The sequence below is a fragment of the Muscardinus avellanarius genome, assembly GCF_963383645.1.
Source record: "Muscardinus avellanarius genome assembly, chromosome: 2".
In the NCBI taxonomy this organism is placed as follows: domain Eukaryota; kingdom Metazoa; phylum Chordata; class Mammalia; order Rodentia; family Gliridae; genus Muscardinus; species Muscardinus avellanarius.
In genome coordinates this window covers 70,513,846-70,536,949 of record NC_137787.1, presented here as the reverse complement: position 1 = coordinate 70,536,949, position 23,104 = coordinate 70,513,846, and the positions used below count along the sequence as shown (strand labels likewise).

Genomic DNA, 23,104 nt, shown 5'->3' with positions numbered 1-23,104 from the left:
GTCAGAAAGCTATTACATTATTTTAACCCCATAGGCTACATTTTGTTATACAAAGTTATGACAATTCTATATCAATGAAAAAATTATCAAGAGTTGATAAATTTATCTAATTAATAAATTAAAGCTTGAATTGTGTTCTTATTAAACTACATCTACTGATCAGTATACTGACCACTATGTCTCTGGGATACATAAAAAAGTTTACGTCTATATTTTTAAATCACTAATTTATACTCTGAAAAAATTTAAACATTTAAAAGTCTTTATGATGATATAATAGCAACTTATACTAATTCTATACATTGGTATAATCTAAATAATATAAACACTAACACTTTGGCATTCAAAGTCTAGCAGAAGCTAGTCTGTGATACTCTTATCATAGCCATATTGAAATGACTCTCAAATTCATTTAAAAACATTTAACTGATTTAAAAGCAAGTGATTGATGATAAATGCAAAGAATAACTTACTTTCTTTATATTGCCATAGTTGTGATACTACAATGATATAAAAAGCAAAGAAACCTGAAATAAAATTTGCCATATTAAGGAATTCAATGACTCTACTAAATAGAATTAATACTTGTTCTGAAGTTGTTAAATTATAATCGGGAATATAGAACATAGGCATAGCATTAGAAAGCTTCAGTATGAAACCACATAGTACAAGTTCAAACTTGTTTTCTTGTACTATTTTCTCACTAGACCCTCCAATATTTTATGGTATTTAAAGGTTAGATTCTTCCATCCCTTGTAGAAACTATTGAGTCTACAGAGGGATGATGGCTTATGCTCTACAAATGCACGCTGGAAAGCAGGTTTTAAGATGCAACATTCTCCAGGCCTAATTCAGCCACAGAAAACATGCCTGGCTATAGCAGAAGCCCAGCGCAATGCTGTGGAAGCTGCTTGCTGATCCAAGAACCATGTTCTCAAAGACATGGTACCTGAATGTGAAGTTTTCAAGGTTATTCACAGATAACACTCAGAGGAATGGGTTATTGCAACATAAGAAATGACAGAATTAGCAACCGAAGGCCATGAGCCCATTTCACCACCCTCCAACATAACATGATCTTAATATAGAAATACCCCCTTATGATGAATATTGCTCTTGGTTTTTATCCAATTAAGTAATGAAATTTAACTTTCAGAAGTAGAAGAGAATGTTAGCAACTGGCCTACTTCCACTGAAATGCGCTCACATTTTGTTTTTGTTTTTTTCCAATCAGCTCTCAAATGTTTGACTCTCACAAACTGCTATTTGGTTCAAGAGACAAAATAAAAGATTCAGCCATTACAGATTGCCTCTAAAATCTAGCCATTTCTCTCCAAAATTCTGGATTTCATTGTACTAGGTGAAGAGGAAAATCTTTTGGTCACACATACTATCAGGGCCTTAGTCTGACCTTTTGAATATGCATACCCATATCTTGACTTATAATATTTCACTTGGAGAATAGTAAGCCACATACCAAAGCCATTGGATTGCTTGTCTAAGGCAGGACAGATAGAACTGAAACCAATGTCAATTATTATTTTTTTTCTGACCATTTATCAAATGGTTAAAAATACAAACTGCCACCATCTGGTTCTGCTTGACATATGTTAAATGTTCAACACCCTTAGTGCCCCTTTCATTTTAAAATAGCTTCAGTAGGGCATGATCTGTGAAACTAAAAATAATTATGTGGAGCTTGAAGGGTATGGTAAAGGGCATCAAGGAAACAGAAGAAAAAGGCCATTTATCCTGAGAAGGGACACAGAAATTTCCATCGGAGCTAGACTTAATTGAGTTTTATTCAGCAGAAGTACACGAAAGCACCAGGACGGTTCTCTGAAGGTGAGTATGGGTCTAAATGGCTGTTCACACACCCACCTGTGTCTGTTTTGGGCAACACTGCAAGCACAAACAGAGAAATTGAAAGCTAAAGTCATCCTCCCATTTCTCCTTAAATTCTGAAAACAGCACAGTTCCTTTTCCAGAAGAACATGTGCTCAGAGATCTTCCTCCACTATCTTTCAAAGATTTTATAAAAGCTTCAAATAGGAGGATATCCTGTGACAAATACACTGTAGAACACAACCTGCCAATACCATTAAATTCTATGCTTCTTGTGAAGAAAATGAAATCAGATTTTCTTCAATGGAAAGTAATGCTGTTTTACTCTTAAGATTAAGTCACCATTAATTAAAAATTGCATAAATCACCAGAAATTTTTTTCTATTTTTATCAATACTTTTATTTTTGAGTATGTCCTATTTTACAACTTATTCTTAATTTTCTTTAAGGAGGAAGAATATGTGTAAATTAAACCTAGAAACAACTACAAAAATATGATTGAATATTCCTTGCCACCAATAAGCCTTAAAAAAGACCAATACTCAGGACCATTTTGCTTTTGTACTTTAGGTGAGATGCCAGTAGGCAACGATATCAACAAGAGAAAGTTGAGACAAGAGAATATATATGTATATATGGGATTGAACCCAGGGATACTACCATGGAGCTATTCTCCTAGCCCTTTTAAAAATACAAGGCTGGCCTTGCGCTTGTAATCCTCCTTTCTCAGCCTCCCAAGTATAGGCCTGCAACCTGGCCTAGCAAAAGACTTAGTAAACCCACAAAGCTACAATAATCTTGGAAGATGTTATTTACTCATCATAAAGCTATGATTAGTAATGAAAACAACAATTTTTTTCAAGTTTTTTTTTCTGTTTCAGTTTTGAGTAGAACATTTAGGAAGAAATCAATGTACATGGGGAAATTTTAAATGAAAACTGAGTACACCAAACAAACTACTTAATGATCAGAATGTAATGAAATTTTTCTCCTATGATGTTTTCCTTTTTTAAATCACCTTACAATGATCATTGTGGTTTTGGAGACACTTGAATTAACTTTCGTAAGCTACTTAAAATCCAAGATATGTGGTGTCCAAATGCATATACAGACTATGGCCCTTCTCCAAAACTCACCAGCACCCCTACTCTTTTTTAGCCTTTCTCAAAAACATGAAAGCAAATATTTCCATATGGAACACATTAATTGGTTAGGTTGAAGATTATATTCATAAGTATGAATATAATGATCTGAAAATGGCAGTACTATCAGAAAAACAAAAAACCCTGTGAGGCTTATTTTGGTAACACAATTTACTTATAAGGGCTGAATCATCATCAACAACAAAACTGTTGTGGTCTTGTTTTAATGAAATAAAAGCAGAGAAATTAAAAAAAAGTGCATGCTCTCTGAAGTCCTTGACTATATTGAATTTTTAACATTCCTATCATGTTTTATGATATCTATTATAATTCCTATAGAGCATGCAATTATTGCTTTTAGAAGTCTTAAAGAGTAAACTGGAAAACTCATTGCAGAATTAAATATGACGCTGAGACTGCCCGCCTCGTCTGGCCATGCTGTGATGTGTCACACGCTTCAGCAGAGAGCAGCTGGGCGCGTCTAGCACTTCCTTGCCACGGCAGGGGAAGGAACATAGCCGCGTAGCATGCAGACCAGTCAAAAGTCACTTGAAAAGTGACTGTACATGTACAACTTGCTTGGGTAACCTGGGTAAAAGTGGTTGCACGAGTCTCTGGCTGGTTAAAAAACACCAGAGCTGCATTCTTGATGGCTCCAGCTTGATTTTACCCCTGTGAGAAGTAAGAATGGTAAGCAGTGAAGGTCACAGTATGATATTGCCAGACTGAGTTTGGAATTCAACTTCAAATAGGATGGTTAAAAACACTCTATATCCTTTGCCTTAGGAAAACAATAATCTTCAAAGAACTGACTTTTAAAAATCTACAGTTACATAAAAGTTCTAAGAAATCATGACTATTTGAACTTTAAAAATATAAAAGCAAACAAAATACTACATTACAGTTTGTCACAAGATCTGTATAATTTCAAGTTTTCAAAACAAAATAAAAAATATCACTATTTTGAACTCCATGCCTTTAGTTGTCTTCCATTTTTTTCATGCAATAGCTGATGCTTTTCCCCACACCAGCCTGTGTATGTTAGTGGTATACATGTTAGCAGACATAATACATTTTTATAATGTACATATGCTATATAAAGTAACAGAAAATTCACTGTTTATTGCTAAAAATTTCTAGGGAACATTTATTCCTTGCTGTAATTGTCAGACAGATTTTTATTATGCCATGAATGGAAAGGATAGGGTAGCTAGTGTTTTCAAATACCATCAAAGTTAATGATGAATTTATTGCCTCCTCTTTAAACAGAAAATATGTGTTTTTATATTTAAGGTGAGAAATATATAACCTGAACTTTATTGGTTTTGTCATTAAAGTGAAAGGATATTCTGTGTTTTCCAGAGCAGAGCTCAATATTCTTTTTCTGCTATGATCCCCAAACTAAGAAGCATGAACCAAAATGTTGCTGTAAGTTCTTGTTTGTGGGTGTGAGAGCTTTGATAAACAAGTAACACAGCTGGTGTCAGTTGACACCTGAAACGTGACCAATGTTTAGTGTCACCAGTTTTTGAAGATTTCAGATCAAAATTGAAGTCAGCTGGAATTTATCTAAATCCTTTCTGTAATGTTGGGACATGCCGACTTTTTACTCTTTTTCTTAATAACTGCTTTTTATCTTGTGTGTGAGCATACATAAGAATGGCCTTATTGCTTTTGCTTTGTTTTGTTTTTTCATTTTTTGCTTTTTCTGATACTAATTTGAATGTGTCACCCATATAAAATGTATTGCAGAGTTTAAACTAACTGCAAGATCTCTTGAAAATTTATCCTATCATTATAAAAATATATACTTTGATGATTTTCCCACTAATATATTATATTTCAAACAATTTTATTATATTCTGTAATTGGATTTCATGAACTCAAAATTAGCTTGAAAGAGGATAGAATGGTTATAAAAATCACGCCAAAAGAAACTTTTATTCAGGTAATGTCCTTCAGAATTTGATAATGAGAAAAATATTGTATCTCACTATTCCAAATTTGTGATAGTTGATCCATTAAAAAGAAATATCAATTTCCCCTTCGAAGTTTTTGAAGCACACTGAAAACCAGTTATTTGGTAGAAGGACATAAAATCCTGTGGTATTCATCTAGCAAAAGTTTCTTTTACCTCTTTGGCTTTTCTACCTTTTCTTGACCTTAGGCTATTCATGCTATTTTTATCCCTAGTATCCTCATTTTTGCTCTATGATGAATTTTTTGGCGATTCTATTTTCAGGGAACCAAATCATTCTGAAATATGCAGCATCAAATCCATTTCTAACACTGACCTTTCACCTAGGCTCTGGTTACCAACACTATCACCTCTAATTCACACAGTGATCCCAAGGTTTCCATGGGGACTCCTGCAATTACAAAAAGCAGTGGTGTTCAAGTCCCTTAAGTAAACTGGTCTACTATTTGCATACAACGTGTGCTTATTCTTTTATATATTTTAACTTTTCTCTAGATTACTTTGAATACCTAATGTAATATAAATAGCCATTATTCTATATTTTAAGGAAATAATGACAAGAAAAATGCTTATTTATTTATTTTTGGTGGGGTTACTGGGAATTGAATCTAGGGGGATCCTATCTCTGAACTATACCCATAGCCTTTATTTTTTTTTTCTCTTTTGAAACAGAGTCTCACTAAATTGCTGAGGCTGACCTTGAACCTCCAATTCTCCTGCCTTAGGTTCCAGAGTACTGGGATTATGGGTATGTGCCAGCATGCCCAACACAGACACAATTTTTAAAAATAATATTTTAAATTCGCATTTGGTGAAATCCTTGGATGTGCGATCTGTAGATATAGAAGGCTGACCTCATATCCCAAAGGAACACCTATTTTGTCTTTTTAAAAAGAAGACTATTTCAGAGAGTGGCATTGCCATTTTTTCAATTTTTTCAGATTCTAGAGGTTTGTCAAATTGCCAGTTCATTTCAGTTACTTATCTTCCCCCAGATTTATATCATGTTGCTATCACATGATTGCTACGACATTTCCCAAGAATATCTCCTTTATCTCTCACTCTGAACTGCTTTGCCCCTTAATAATAAAGTCATGTTTCCAAAACATCATTTTCCTATCACCGCCTTCTGTTTAAAAACAAATGATATATATGCTTATTGACCATGCAGACAACTCCAAAATTTGACTTCAAAACTATACCATGGAGCTCCCAGAGGCACGCAAACCTGGTTCCTACTATCTGCTCAATCACTTTCTTCATGCCCCTGTTCCACATCTGTATTTGAGTGCTGAGTGCATACTCACCTCTGGATTGGATTTCCTTTTGTAAGTTTCTGCTTTTTGTTTTCTGTTCATCCATATTCGACCCAAGCCTTGATGGCTTTTCCAATTTTATCTCTTTCATTTAGCAACTACTCACACTGTTCTCAACACCTATACCTTTATATGTAATCCTGCAGTATTTAACTTTGAAACAGGTCTTTAATGACTTAATAAGTTAGCCTTTGTTAACTCAAAAAGATGTTGTGTTCCCTAAAAGAGAATTATTTTATGGAACTCTTCTCTAACTCTCTTTACCACTAGTATCCAGTGGACTGCCAAATTCACAAAAAGTGCTCAATGTGCTTGGTAATTAATTGGTGCTTCTTCAAAAAGCTGATGTCAGGGGATGGAAAATAAAGTTGGAACCGAATTTTTAGTTCTTCAGAACGAGCAACATAAACTAGAAGTGAATTTACTAAGCAGAATTTGAGTAGAATTCAGAGAAAGGATATTACTACCTCATTTTGTATTTTCTCCTTTTTCAAAATACTTTTAAGTTTACCTTTACATCTCAGCAGCACTAAAATGCTTGAAAAAAGGGAAGCTATGAATATAACATTGTCAGATACTTACAACAGGATTTCAAATCAAATTATACTGATACACTTATTTGGAAAAAGAAAGTCCTAAAATGTGCTCACAAAATCAGACATCAGTGGTCTGATTCTCATGGTCTCAACATGATGCCCTCAAGCTAACACTTGTCTTCTATAACTCCATCTGTGCTAGATTTACTTCCAACTGTTGTATTAAAAGTCCATAAGTAAATAACAGTAAAATATTTTAATCCTTTTCTCTAGAACCCAGGGTTAAAGAATGTGTTTAAACTAATACCATAAGGCCTTATTAAGTCTAGTCATAGAATATAAACAATTTCCCTTATTTCTAACAACTAGCAATGAGATAATAAGAGCAGATTTTCCAAGTGCAGGTCAAATATAATCCTCAAAGGGGAGGTTTTAAAAGTAGTTCTTAGTACTTTTAAGTAAATCTGGAAGACTTTATAGATGTGCTCATCTTTGGGCAAAGTAAAATCAGTACTACTTGTACTACTGTATTATATCAATTACAGAATTAGTTCACACTATCAAGTGAACAAATTTTTCAATGGTGAACAAAAATTGCACAAAACTCTTACCTTAAGAAGTTATAGCGAAACCTAATATGGAAAGTAGATAACACCATCACAATTGTAAGATAGAGTACACTGATTTTTTTTGTGAGACCATAATGTGGTATAAAGCAGAATATATTACATAGTATCATAGTATCTGGTTTTTGGAAGGACACTGTGTGTATGTGTGTGTGCGTGAGTGTGTGTGTGTGTGTGTGGGAGAGAGAGAGAGAGAGAGAGAGAGAGAGAGAGAGAGAGAGAGAGAGAGAGAGAGAGAGAGAGAGGAGAGAGAGAGGGGGAGGGGGGAGAGAGAGACTGGATATTCTACCTCTGAGCTACACCCTCTGTCCATTTTATTATTTTTTATTTTTGAAACATGGTCTTCCTAGGTTGCTGAGATTCTTGTTATTTGCTGAGGCTATTTTAGAACCTGTGATTCTCTTGTCCCAGCTGTCCAAGCACTGAGATTACAGGCATGTGCCACCATGTCTAGATGGGAGGTCACATTCTTAATCAAACTTTTCAACTATCAAAAAAATGAACATACTAATTGTTCAGAATGGTGATTTGCTGTGGACAGTTGGATTTACCAATTTCTCATGATTACCTAGTGTTACCATTATGACTCACTATTACCTTGTTTTTTGGAGAGTTTTTGTTTTGTTTGTTTTGTTGTTTTCAGCACTGGAGATGGAATGCTAAGCATGCATTCTACCACTGAACTACATTCCTAAGCCATATAATACTTTTTAATAATGCACATAAACACAATAAAAATATCAAACAACCCTAGTGCATGGTCATTGCAGGCAATGCAACTAAAACTTAAAAACATTCTTACCTCTTTGCTTTCTTCTAATTCTGACTCACTGCTGAACTCTTCTGTGTTTAAGTTTTCAAAGTCAGATTCCCCAACAGCAATTGGCACTGTCACAGTGAGGCTGGGGTTGTTTATGAATGACATGTAATCATTTTCATCAATTACATATTTTTCAACACTGCTTCCAGTACCGACACCACTGGTGGTTCCATTCCCATCTTTAAGATAATTAAGCTCTTTGCTTATTTCAATTCCAGTGTTATTGGACATGCAACTGTCAATTTTGTTGCCTTCATGGATTTCTAAAACTTTTGGCTTTCTAAAAAAGGCTTTTCGGAAACACTCTCGTATTTTATTTTTCACATAATCGATTCCCTTTTGCATTCTTCCTACAGCAATCTGGAGATTGTTCATTTCATTGTCATCATCAGTAGCAGCAAGGTTGTCGGAGCTGAAAGAACTCAACAATAAGGCCAGAAAGAGGTTCAGAACCTAAAAGAGAGAAAGAAAAAAAAAAGAAAAAGAAAAAGAAAAAAAGGGGAACATTTTATATTAGTATTAAAGTATGAATAAAAACAACATACTAAACAGCAAGATCATAGAGTGTTGCTAAAACTATCTTAATGAGTGCTTCTTGAATGCTTATTATATTTCAGACAGCATGTTAAAATCACATACCATACAAAGGACTTGATATCTTTGACCTGCTGTAAGGCAAAATGGTAAATCAGGCATCCTCTCTTATTGAAAAGCGCAACAGGAAAGTAGATCTAAGATTTAAACTGCATCTACTCAGACTTCCCAGTTGAAAGACAAAATCCTACCTTTAAGGTTGTTACCAGTGAAAAATATATTCCTATTAATAATTTTACTTTATCTTACCATGTTTTTCTAGTTAATAACCTGCTCTTGTTTTTGCAAGCAATAAACTTTTTAATTTAATAGCCTATTTAAAAAAAACGACATACACATTTCTTTAGCCCAATCACCACAAATTTTTATAACAGCAGAATTTTCTAAATGCAAATTACATAAGGCTTAACACATTTTCCATCAAATATTCTTTGAAAATTATGTGTTTAAATAGCTCAACAGATGGAGAAAAAATGAAAATTATTCCAAGGTTTAGGCTAGACCTATATAATCTAAATTACATTTTTCCTTCTCTTTTTTATCATGAAAATATGAGAAAATGTTAATTCTTAGAGTGTCATTGGGATACATGGAAAAAATACCTAATTAACTGATAAACTATCGTGAATGCAGGAAGAACTCACAATTTCTGATGTGAAAGGTAATTTATTTATGGGAATATTTTTAGCTTGAAATGTAATTATTGAGTTTCAGCATATGTTACATGGTAGAAAGACAGATGCAAAGCAAGAACCCAGTTTGTTCCCTTATTTCTGTATCGGATTTTGTTAAGAACTTAGCTATCTAACTAACTATACTGAGGTTAAAAAAAAGCTACATCTTCACAAGTATCTCACTAGTATTCTTTTTAGTAATCTTATTTAAAATGTACCCTTCAAAGGGAAGGCTTACCATGATTGTGTAAAGAAATAGTTTGCACATGACTAAGAAGTTTAAGCATTAAAACAAACACATATGCAAATTGTACTTTTACATTTAATGCTTTTACATCATGGCTAAAAGCAAGTCATTGAAATATGGTTTGTATCCATACATATGAATAACTAAAGCTGCAATACATTATTTTTCTTTTTTTCTTTTTTTTCCTTTGGTGGTACTGGGGTTCCTGGAAACCCATCTACCTCTGGGCTACACTCCCAGACCTATTTTATATTTTCATTTGGAAACAGGGTCTCTTAAGCCAGCGTGGCTGGCTTCGAACCTGCGCGATCCTCCTGTCTCTGCCTCCCAAGCACGGGGATTACAAGCGCGTGCCACCACGCCAAGTTTATTATTTTTTTTACTAAAGCAAATTCAGAGAATAACATATTTAGTGTCCTTCTAAATTATTTAAATAATTATAATCAACAGCTAAAATATAATGCTCTATATCATTGAAATTTTCCTTCACAACTTGGTAGTGCGAAACCTATGTATTTGGTTAAGCAAACATTGTGAACTATAAATGTGCAGAAAGCGATTTAAAATAGAATAAATATCTGTATTGTTTGGTTTGGTAGATTATATTATCAAATAATATTAGGATAAAACTAGTCCAGATTTTGAAAATGTATCTTTTTTGAAGAAGAAAACAATGAGAAAATCTTACACTACGACCATTACATTACATAAATCTTATTTAATCCTCACATCAAGACTTCTATTTCGTCTTCTTATTTCTGTGTCACAGTTAGGGAGCCTGAGCCTCAGAGAAATGAAGTAACTTGCTAGTAGGGGAATTTGAGACTAAACCATTTACTATAAAACTATATATATTGCTTAGGCCTCATTATATACTACCTAATCTTGTCCCTATTTCTGAGCATTTGTAATACATACTTACCACAAGGTTTCCAATCACCATGACCAACATGAAAACAATGAGGCACATGGTCTGGCCCGCGACCTCCATGCAGTCCCACATGGTCTCGATCCACTCTCCACACAGCACGCGGAACACGATCAGGAAGGAGTGGAAGAAGTCGTTCATGTGCCAGCGTGGGAGTTCACAGTCTTCATTGATCTTGCAGACACACTCTTTGTAGCTCTTGCCGAAGAGCTGCATGCCCACCACGGCAAAAATGAAGACGATGATGGCCAGCACCAAGGTGAGGTTTCCCAGCGCCCCCACCGAGTTGCCGATGATCTTGATCAGCATGTTCAGTGTGGGCCAGGACTTGGCCAGCTTGAAGACTCGGAGCTGGAGTAAAGTGAGGGGATACTCAGTGGTAATCACAATATAATTTTGGAAGTTAGATATTTTATTAGCAAATTTAAAAAACCTCATTTCTGGTTTATCTAAAGATATACTCAGTTACTACTTTGATCATAAACATTTTAATATTTATTGACCAATGTCACCTTCAGAATGTATTTTAGAAACTAAAGAGAAAAAAAAAGTGAGATGTATTTTCTTCATGGATCATTATGCAAGAAAAAAAATAAACTGATTTTAAAATCAGCATTTTCTTCAATTTTCAAAAACACACATTTACTTAATTTCAATAAAAGTTGTACATTTTAATGTGATTTATCCCTGTAACCCAAACACTTGTTATATTATTTTTTTAAATGCTAAATACACCAAATATTTTCCTTCTTGTTGTTTAGAAGTAATTCCCACTAATAAAATAGAGTTGATAAAACTCAAGATTAATTAGAGCCTAAAAGTTTTATTTGCATTTCTTTTATACCATAATGTAAGAAATTATGAATTTAAAAGAGAATTTTAGAAAGCATAAATATGCCCTTTCATATGCCCCATATATAATCATTTTAAAATATTTGAAACATTTTATGAGTCTCAGAAAATAATTTATTCCTTTCTTTAAAGAAAAAGTTTATATATTTTCTTAAAAATCACATATTGATATAAATTTAAAATGTCATTAAAAACTCTAATTAGTCTATAAATACACCTCTCAAAAATATTATGTAAATGTGAGGTAAGATATAAGTGTATGTGCAGATACCAGTCTGAATGATCGCAGTACAGACAATCCCTCTACATTGGCCAGACCCAGTTCCATTAAACTCAGGCTGACAATAATTCCATCAAAGATATTCCAGCCTTCTTGGAAATAATAATAGGGATCCATGGCAATGATCTTGAGAACCATCTCTGCTGTGAAGATACCAGTGAAGACCTAAAGTAGAGACCAATACTTTAAGGTACTGAAAATTTTGATGCTTCAAGAATTTTTAAAGAACATTAAACAATAATGAACAAAAATATCTAAAATCTGAATTTAGTAAATCAATTCAAGTTTAGCATTTTCCAACCAAGGTAATATTCTGTTAAGTGAATCTGTCTTACCAAATCAATTGAATTTCCAGGAATAACATAGATTTTTAAAACATTCCCCATTCATATTTTAAATCAGATATTGAATAATGCTGCCAAATTGTACTTTTACAAGCAAAATTTCAGGGGACAGTACTGCATTAGGAACAAATCCATCTATTATTGTAAATACTAAAAATTAGTTAAAATTTACTTAAAAGTATATTTTGTCCTAGATAGCGTATTTTTCTTTAGATGGCATTTTATTTCTATAATTTTATAAACATCCTTGGAGCAAGACTGTGTTTAGCATGGCTGTTTTATAATGATGATCTTTGGATATATGCCTCAAAATTAAGGGTAATGTATTAGTAGAGCAGGGAACTGAAGATTTAATTGAAACCGGCAGGAGTACATTTTCAGTATGCATATACCCATAATTAAGATAAATAAATTACTTCAGTGTCTGGATAGAAATGTGTATTTGACAATAGGAATATAAACAATAAAAAAGATCATTTGTTTTTAACTTAAAATAATCAGTAAAGAGAAAAAAAAGGACATGAAGAGTTATCTTAATTCCGTTTTGGAATGGTTGAATTTTATGATGGTTAAAGTTTACTACTTAGCAAAATAAATCATCCTTTGTCAAAAAAACAGTATTAAAATTATTTGGTACCCTAATTATCCCATCAACTAAAATATATCTTAGGTCACTCTTATAAAAATATAAATGTAGCTAATACCTCATTTTCACTATCACAGCAAGATCTAAGGGAAATATTCACCCCAGAAAACACGGCTATTCCTGTTGGTCATGCATTCATTCAAAGAGAAATAAAAACACATTTTAAACATGAAAGTGTAGGAAAATGGTGGAATACACACTGAAAAATAATTTTTACATTTTATAGAATAACTTGCCATGGGATTTTTCTCAAATAATAAGTTTCCTTATAAGTTCTAATTTATACAAATCTGATTTCTTACTTGAAAATTTCAGAAACAGCTATTATTTGAAATGGGCACCCTGATGATAGAAATGCATTAAAATGAGCTAGAAATTATGCAGCTAAATGATCTTCAATTATCTTCCTACAGAAAATCATAAGGTGATCTCTTCTGGTCTTCTGAAATGGTAACATTTTTTGCATTTAAAAACCTATACTCTAAGCTTGGTATGGTGGCACATACTTGTAATCCCAGAATTTGGGAGGCTGAGACAAGAGGATCATCGTTCGAAAACAGCCTCAGATACTACTTATTGAGGCCCTTTGCAAATCAGTGAGACCCTGTTTCAAAATAAAGAATACACAATAGGGCTGGGGGTATAGCTTGGAGGTAGAATGCCCCTGGGTTCCATCCCTGGTACCACAAAACAAACAAACAAACAAACATCTGTACTCTAAACTCACACTTTTCTATCCAAAATGGAATCCTATCATGAAACTTTTTAAAAATATTGTAATTATAACTTGTATTAAAAAATCACAGCAATACTGCTTCAAAAAGTTTTAATTTAGGATCCCAAGTTCCTGATATTGTTTTTGGTACATTTTAGTCTAGGCTTCACACTGCCAGGTTAGTTAAGAATATTTGTATGATGAAGAGGTTGTCTAACTCCTATGACTGAATAACTTCTTTAAGTTTGTAAAGTTTCTAAGGTAGAAGCAAGGGTTTTCAAATGGCTAAAAACCAAAACCAAAACCAACCAACCAACCAACCAAACAAACAAACAAACAAACAAACAACAACAACAAAAGCACAGAGTGTCTTAGAGAAACTCAATGGAGATTTGATGCCTTTATATACTCACATTTGATCAACCTAGTCAACAAAGAAGTGATACAATTTTTATGTACTACAGAAACGGGATACAAAAAAGGGCATTTTGATCTGAGTCAAGACTGACTGTTCCGTAACCTTTTTATGTTTTGTTTTTTTTTTACTATTAATTTAACTAAAACATTTATTTCTTCATCTACAAATCGGCATGTAATCATCTGAATAAATTAGTCCATAGTAGTTCAAATTTATTTTAATGAACAAACTAGAAAGTCCCCACAATATTTGTGACAGGATTTCCTATACTATAATACAATATAAGCTGAAGACAGCCAAGTATCCATGATATAAGGAATACTTTCCTCCTCTCTCCATATATAATATATACTATTTTCATATATATGAATATTATAAAGTTTATTATGGATATCAGATTGGTTGAAATTCCCTTTTAGACTATATAATGCTTTATTGATAGATATTATTGTTAAGTATAATAAGGAAGTTTCAGCCGATAGAGACAGTCAATTTATGTATTTTTTATTCTTGTAGTTAGAAATGGATACTCAAGTTTGTACCCTGTTATCTGTGCTCTCCGTCTTTATGAGCCTTCTTTCTCCTGCATTAACCTGAACTTACCAATGGTTCTATCACAGTCTACTTGTCATAAATCTCCCAGTCCACTTCCCGTCCTCATTATTTTGGTTACTGCTATAAACTCATGGAATTTTAGAACTGTGAGAGACACAAAAAGTCACAGAGTCCAACAGACTCATCATTTATATGTGCCTCGAGGAGACAGACCCAAGGATATTAGTGACTTTTTCAGGACTCCATAGACATTTAGCATGAACTCTTGGGCTCAGACCCAGATTTGGTGCTTTAATCTAGTGTTTTTCCACTGGATTATTTTATAATCCTACATTTCTCATTCTGTGCTCCCATACCCAAAGACTTCAACATCAGAAGTCCATAAAAATCCTCAATTTCCTGCTTTATTCTGGCAAATTTCGGAAATATTTTTCACCTGTTCAATGTTCTCAACTGTCCAATATCCTGGAAAAAAACACAAGAGCTAGACCAGAAATATTTTCCATCAGTTTTTCAAATACAGTTGAGGGAGGTTAGTAGCACACATATAAGAGGAAGGAAGCTGTTGAGTGGGCGCATGCTAGACACCAGGCACAGTGTAGGTGTTTTCACATTACCTCATTCAACCTTTGCGACAGCTCTCAGGGGTGGCTGTTACTGCATCCATTCCGATAATAGAAAACAAAGACTGGGCTTGTTTATCAGACTTTTCCAGAGCCCATGTTATTAATGAGTATTGGCAACTATAGTCAAACCCAGTTTTACCTGACTCCAAACCTTGCATTCTCTCTCTCTCTCTCAAAAAAAAAAAAAAAAAAAAAAGGTACCTCAGTAGCCTATTTGGGGTAAACAAGTGGTGGGTTATTTATTGAATGACCACTGGGCACGGTAGAAGATGCAAAAGAAAAATGGGTTAAGACCACTGCCACTGAGCAACATATAATGGATTTGAAAACCAGAACTCACAGCACAATATTTAAGTATGTTTTATTCACAAGTTAGGAGTTAGAAAAGAGTACTCATACTGGGTGTGGTGTTACTTGGGAGGATAAGATAGGAGGATATCAGGTTCATGGCCAGTCTCATTAATTAGTAAGGCTCTGTTTCAAAATAAAATTGGTTTGGGGGCTCTATCCCAGAGGTAGAATACACCTTGGTTCAATCCCCAGTACCCTCAAAGAGTGTTCATTATGGTCTGAGTATCATATTAGAAAGATGGGGCTAACGTTTCTCTTTGAAGAAGAAAAAAAATATTTAAATGAGTAAGAACACTCAAATGTGGCTAGAGAATGACAAACAGAAATATATTCCTACTTGTAAATATGTAAGTGTTTGTGTGGTGCAGCTCTCAGAGATGAACAGACAAACTTTTAATAGGTTGATGGTGGCTGGTCAGGAAACAATAGACAGTAGTACTAGAAATATTTTAGTAATAATTTTATGAAACAGAGATGTCTTAAAAGATTAAATATTGAATCATTGTATTAAGTCAACATATGAAATAAAGGAAAATAAGTCATAATATAATATTTCTACCTTTGGGGATAGAAGGCCACTACTAAAAGTAAAATTAGATTGAAAGTGAGGTTAATAGTACCTCTAATAAACTGTGAAAAAGATAGCTGTGCACATATTGTATTTAAAGTTGTCCTTGAGCACTGATCTATAACAGTTGGAAATATAAAACTGGAACACAAGTTATACCACTAGAGTACATTCTTTTTAGAGTTGTTCAGTACACAAATATACTGAGTGAAAAATACACCCTTAACAGGCATAGGAAGAGAAGGGAAAAACAGGTAGGATGTAATGATTAGAAAGATCAAGGAAAAAAAATAAAAAACAGTATCACAGGTTCTAAAGATAGAGAATATCGTGGGTGTTTGCCTGAATCAAATAGTGCAGAGAAGGTGAGATACATGAATTTTGGCACTTCTTTTCCCAGGATTCCCTTTGCCCCTTCTGTTAAGAATGGTTCCTTCTCCTGCATGATTTCTTAGGACTGCCATACCTCACCATCTTGCACAGAGGTGAGCATCTACCCAACTGTGTCAAATACACTTCTATCACAAGAGCTGTTAAACTGGAAATCAACAAGAGAGCTAATCTTCTAGTGCAAAGGCTCTAAGATGTGAAACATGCGAGCTATGCCTGAACATTTTCTGCCCTAGAGACAAAAGATGCAGTGAGTGTTTGGACAGCATCTAAGACCTTGACTGAAGCTGTTCCTGAAGGCCACCTGCAGCATTACCCTTTGCAAGGTTTGGTGGCTCTCCTTTCCTTTCCACCATGAGTCAGTCTTCTCCCTCCCCCTGCCCCCTGGTTTGGGTTAGTAAAGAAGGTCTGTGACTAACAAACAATGTAAGCCCTAACTCTTACTATCAATTTGAAATCCTTAAAGTAGAGATGACAGAAGGAAGGTGAAATCAGAGAGAAAACAAATGCTTTTATAGGTTTGGCATAAAAATCAATGAAGTAGCTTTTTCACTGTTTAGAGAACGGAGGCTGGACGACGTTAAATAACTGTGAAGAAGGCCCACAGTTACCAAGAACCTTAGGATTATGCTGTTTGGGGGGGTGCGATCCTCCTTAATGATTTTCTGTTAGAAGATAGAGATTGCTAATGCAAAACTGATATGAATAATAAGCTATCTTCCTTGAGGCAAAAGTACATGTTTGTAAAAGCACACTGGATAGTTACAACTGAAAGTTCCTGAATCGTGAAGCTCCTGTAGATCAGAAAGAATGATGCTATCACCTTTAGGTTTTAACAAGTCAAACTGCATCTATTCCCATTCATGACTCCAACATTCACAAAGAAGCTACGTACTCCAGGTGTGAACTATTTGCTAGGAACTTTTCTGCTTCTCCCATACAATTTTATTTGAAACATTTCTAAGGCACTAAGGATGTACTGCAGCAAAATAAACATAAGCAGTAAAATTCTGTTATTGTCTTTTATAATATATATTCTGTAATTAAGCACTAAAATCAATATTGTTAAATTATAAGCAGGAGTAATTTAAATAAGGAAAAATTTTGTGATTTTTTTTTTTTTTTTTTTTGTGTGTGTGTGTGTGGTACTGAGAATGGAAGCCAGGGGCTTTCTACCTCCAGGCTATACTCCCAGACCTATTTTATATTTTATTTGGAACAAGGGTCTCACTATATTGCTGAGAGCCTCATTAAGTAACTGAGGGTGGGATTATAAGTGTGCGCCACCACACCCGGCTAAATTATGTGACATTTTGAAGGTTTTAATATCAATCAAAGAAGGGTCACAGTAGGCATAAATTTCCATCCATTTTGTGTTTTTTAATGCAGATATAGGAAATAACATACATTAGCCACTCAGACACAAATGGAAGATCAAGTAATTTGAGCCAGTAGTATAAGTAAATTACAAAGTTTTACCAACTATTACTTTTCCCTATGATTATGAACAAAGTATTTCACTGGTTAATTCAATTTGAAACATGCTTTTTTTAAGCAAAAATTAATTCTCAGATTATCCCTTCAGTAGATGTGATTTCTTAAAGGATGTATCAGTTATAACTTTGTGAAAGCCAGGCACGGTGGCTCACACTTGTAATCCCAATACTTGGGAGGCTGAGACAGGAGGATTGCAGGTTCGCAGCCAACCTTAGCTACTTAGTGAGGCTGTCTGCAACTTAGTGAGACCCTGTTTCAAAATAAAGAATAAAACTTAAGGCTGGAATTATAGATTGAAGGTTGAAGGCCTCTGGGTTCGATCCCCAGCACAACAAAACAACAACAACAACAACAACAACAACAACAACAACAACAACATCTTTGTGGAACCAGGATCTAATGGTTTTTCTGGACCTACTTTTCCAGTAAGAAATTGTGAGGAGTCTACAACTGTAAAGACACCATGCTTAATTAGCACAGACGATAGGCTAAACACTCAGCATTGACAAGAATAGATTTTAGATCATATTTCTGAGATTCTCTAGAATATCTCTTTAGCTGTTTCTTCCTATAAAGAAAAAGGATTTAACTTATGAATTCAACATATGTTTGTTTTTTTCCACCTTTTGTCTTTCTCAAACCCCTGAAAGCGAAATAAGTAAACTTCAAATAAACTTACCAGGTTTCCTACAGTCAACACACTACTGAACTGTTCGGTCATGGGGTAGTGTTCCATAGCCATAAAAAGAGTATTTAAGACAATGCAAATAGTGATGGCAAGATCAACAAATGGATCCATAACTATTAAGTTCACAAGATGCTTTACTTTTAACCATGCATCACAGCAATCCCAGATCAAGAACACATTGGCAAATCTATACCAGCATGGTGGGCATTTCTGTCTAGATTCTTCAAGTTCTAGAGTGAAAAATAAACAAGAGTATTAAATAATAAGAAAAATAAATTGTTGTTGCCTATAGATCACATGTTGTTTGATAAAACTGATGCTTATACTTGTGAATAGCAATTCAAATTACTTAGTTTAAACAACTTGAGAAGACAATTCTATTAAATATTTCCATAAAATTTCCCATTAAAAATGTCACAAAGACTTTCTCTTTTAAACACAAAAAATAAAAACTTGAAATTTAGTTATTTTTCTTTAAAATAACTAATTAGTACCAGGGATGGTGGCACACACCTGTAATCCCAGTATTTGGGAAGCTGAGACCGGATGATCACAGAGCTAAAGACAGCCTTAGCACCTTAGTGAGAGCCTCAGAAAATTAGTGAGGCCCTGTTTCAAAGTAAAAATTATAAGGTAGGTCTGGGGGTTTAGCTCAGAGATAGAAGACCTCTGGATAGAATCCCTAGGTCCAATCATCCTCCTCCTCCTCCTCCTCCTCCTCCTCCTCCTCCTCCTCATCAGCATCATTGTAGTCATCATCGTCATCATCTTCATGGTAGTGATCAAAGAGAAAATACTATATTCTCTTTATCAAAATAGAATGTTTAATCATCACATAAATATTAAATTTAGTAAATAATCATTGATTTTCTTAAAAGTACCTTCTTAAAACACTTTCTAAAGCTTTTATCCGCATCAATGTGTGTAGTCTATTGTCTCCTCTGATTATCTTTATACCAATGTTGGTCTTCTCACAATGAGAATATTACATCTTTCTTTTAGAATAGTTTCAGACTCAAGTCTACAACTGAGATATATGTATATATTTTAGAATTTTATTCTTATATATAACATATTTTGGTAATTTTAGTAGATGAAGCCTTTTACAAAATAACTATCATGTGACTGGAGAACCAGTATGCCAATAGGAAAAATACAATCGATATTTTCTGAAGAACATATGTTAGAATTGACTTGCATAACTGACTTAAAAAGTTCATTGCTAGTGTAATATTCCTCCAAACTTCAAGAAGTAGGAACATGTTGAATGTATTAACAAGGGAGTAATTGTTGCTGATGATGCAGCATGTTAAAATCAACAAGGATTTGTGTCTTTGTACTTTGGAGGAAGGTTATGTTGCCATGTATGCTGAAGATGGGGGGTGGGGGAAACACTTTTAAGGGTCCCTATTGAAATGGGAAACGGGTTTTGATTATTTCTTCAGATTCCTCTCCCAATCTCAACATTTTTGCCTGCTATGTATACACATCCAGATTTAAAAAGGGAAGTATTCACTCTATTTGCATAAGTCTAGTGTAACATTAGAAAAAAATCTTTACTACTACCAAGTGGTAAAGTATTCTTCTATAGACATAAAAAACGTAAGTACAACATTAATAGGCCAATATAAGTTTTAATAATTAATGTGATGATAACGAACTCATTTTTACATATTGGCACATTGATCTTGAGAAATAGCCACCAATACTTGTAAAAAGAAAGAACAGTACCACAGATCATACAATCAAGAGAGAGCTGACTGTCTCCTGCTTGGCTCTTACCCTCCATTGTGTTGGTCAGGATGCTGGCTATACTCATGGCTCTCTGCCTTCCAGAGGAATCTTCCAACATTTCCATTGAAATCTGGTAAGAACTTAGCCTTCTCTTTCTGACTTCTGTTTCAGTGGTGGTACCCTGCAAACCAAATACTGATGGCTCAAACCACCCTTTTCAATGAATAATACAAGGCCACATAGCATTTCTTTGGAAAAATCATGCTGCATGCAATTTTAACAGGTAACCATTCACAAGTAATAATTGAATTTATTGTTATAAACATGTCTTAAAAAATAGATCAGAGGTGATACTATTTGACAAAAATTTACCAGTTGGATACAATTGTATACGGCAAGTATGTTAAAAAATAGTTTAATTAACATGTCAGAGTTTTCAGAAAAAAATTTTCATAAGCATGCTAGATTAGTTTTTTCAAATACAAATTATATTTTTCAGCTTATATCTATTAGTGATTAACAATTAGGTCAATCTTTCCCCAAACTAAATACTATAATTATAGTCTCAAGGCTGAATTATTTTTTTGAGGCTATATGGACATATTTGGGCCCAAAATTTTCCATGCACAAACACAGATGTACAATGAAATGTGTGTGCTTTCCTGAGATATTTAAATTATCTTAGAATAAATTTTAGAGTCATTTTAAACTGGACTATAATATTGACAGTTGGATGCAAACTTCCCATTATCGATATATTAATAATCACAAGATTTAATTTTAAGAATCGAAACTTTTCAGACTATAAATGAATAGATTAATTATATCATTTTGGGTGAAAATCCACCTATAATAAAGACTTGATTGTCCATTATTTTATCTTGGTAAGTCTACCGAATTTACAGTTCTGTTTTATCCCAGACTCTCAAAATTGAGCCCTTTCAATCTAAAGTATTTGAAAGCTAATAATCCCATACAATTCAATTGATTCACAATATTCTATTGTTTCTTATTTCATTAGTCATATATTATTTTCATGGACTTTCATTTTGGGGAAGCAGGATGGATTGTATACAGGCTAAGTTGCCCAGGCCTTGATGATTTCAAATTGAAGTATAAAGTCAGCAGTAGCTAGCTTATCTATTATCACCTCTGGCTGAAGTTGTCCAGTAGGTGACGTTAGAGCAGATGGTCCACCCACCAAGGAAACCACACCATTGCAATCCACCGTGCTGTGCATCTTCCCATTTGCTGGAAGCCCTGGCACCATCCTGGATGACATACTGGCCTGACTAACGTTACTGTTGCGTCGCTCTCCATGTCTGTGCGGCACAAACAGTGAGTCTCTCCTGCTCTCGCTGTCTTCAAATGTGCTGTGCTCATCATCAGCAAAGTCATTCTCAGATCCAACATCCTTTGCCCGACCTCTGAAGCTGAAAATGCTAGTTTTGCTATTGCGTCTTGGGGAAAACAGGGAGCCACGGATACTCAACAGAGACTGAGAAAAGAGCAAGGAAGAAAGGAATCGGGGGCAGAGGGTAGGGTGGAACACAATTGCATTTTTAATAAAAACTTAATATTTTAGAAACGGTTTGTTTTGGGGTTGGCATAGTCGTGCTGTTTAACATGCGCATTCAAGTTTATAGACACATGTTTTTATTGTAAATGTATACAGATTTAAGTATAAAGAGTGTTGTTCTAAGAATCCTGGTTTTCAATTTACTAGATGTGCCACCACTTTATTTCATCTTCACTCTCGAATTGTGAGATGGACGGTGTTATCATCATATGGTAGACAGAGACAATATCCTAGAGAGGATAAAGGCTTCTTTGGTGGAAGTAGTCTGTAGTCTGAAAGGCTTGCAACTTGGAAAATAAGTTTTAGCTTAAGAAATTGTGTTGGTCTGGATTTTAAAACATGTATCAAATACTTGACATCTTGGAAATTACAGTATTGGAAAATTGTCATTATCTTTCCATTCTCTTCTTCTGAATTCTAAGATGAAGGTCTTTCCCTGGGCTTATTTATCTCTATCCACATAGGGATAAAAGCCACTAAACTTACCTACAATACCGTCTTCCAAATTTCCTAACAATTTCCAAAATGACACCCAATGATCTGCTTTATTTGAGAAATGACATGTCACAGCAAACACAATGAGGAAAGTCCTAAACTATGACATATTTTACTACTCATATTAAATTTAACACAAACTTAAAGAAGCAAGATATACAAATTATATTATTAGCTTATATCTATCAATGATTAATAGTGGCTTTGCCAAAGAGGGTGAGGGAAAAGACAGCTATTATTCTGGCTTCACTGAAAAGAACCAGATGACTCAAAAGTGATTTTTTTAATTTTATTTTGGTAGTGCTGAAAATTGAACTTACGGCCTCATGCCATCTAGGTACAAGCACTTCTCTCTCTCTCTCTCTCTCTCTCTCTCTCTCTCTCTCTCTCTCTCTCTCTCTCTCACACACACACACACATTCTTATAGATATTTACGAATAAAATAAATTGCTTTCTAATAGCAAGAAATGAAGATTTAGCTTACTGTTTCTTTCTTCACTTTTTGAATGGATTTCAAACTAGTAGCATCTAATTACTTTGTTGTACTCTTCATAACCAGGGCAATATGCATGCACGCATGCATACATATATATAGACATATGCATAAGCACAAATATACATATGCAAACAGTACACATGATTGGACCATTACTTTTTCT

At 34.2% G+C, this 23,104-nt stretch overlaps 1 protein-coding gene across 1 annotated transcript in view; it reads right to left on the bottom strand.

Moving 5' to 3' along the window:
- Positions 1–23,104, bottom strand: part of LOC308258341 (sodium channel protein type 3 subunit alpha-like) — a gene marked incomplete at both ends in the record, with an annotated part of 90,442 nt that overhangs the window by 33,039 nt on the left and 34,299 nt on the right. The window contains 6 exon segments of the mRNA XM_080688847.1: positions 8,246–8,716; positions 10,701–11,057; positions 11,830–12,003; positions 18,628–18,866; positions 20,419–20,551; positions 21,521–21,868. Of these exon segments, the coding sequence (XP_080544973.1) occupies positions 8,246–8,716; positions 10,701–11,057; positions 11,830–12,003; positions 18,628–18,866; positions 20,419–20,551; positions 21,521–21,868 (1,722 nt within the window).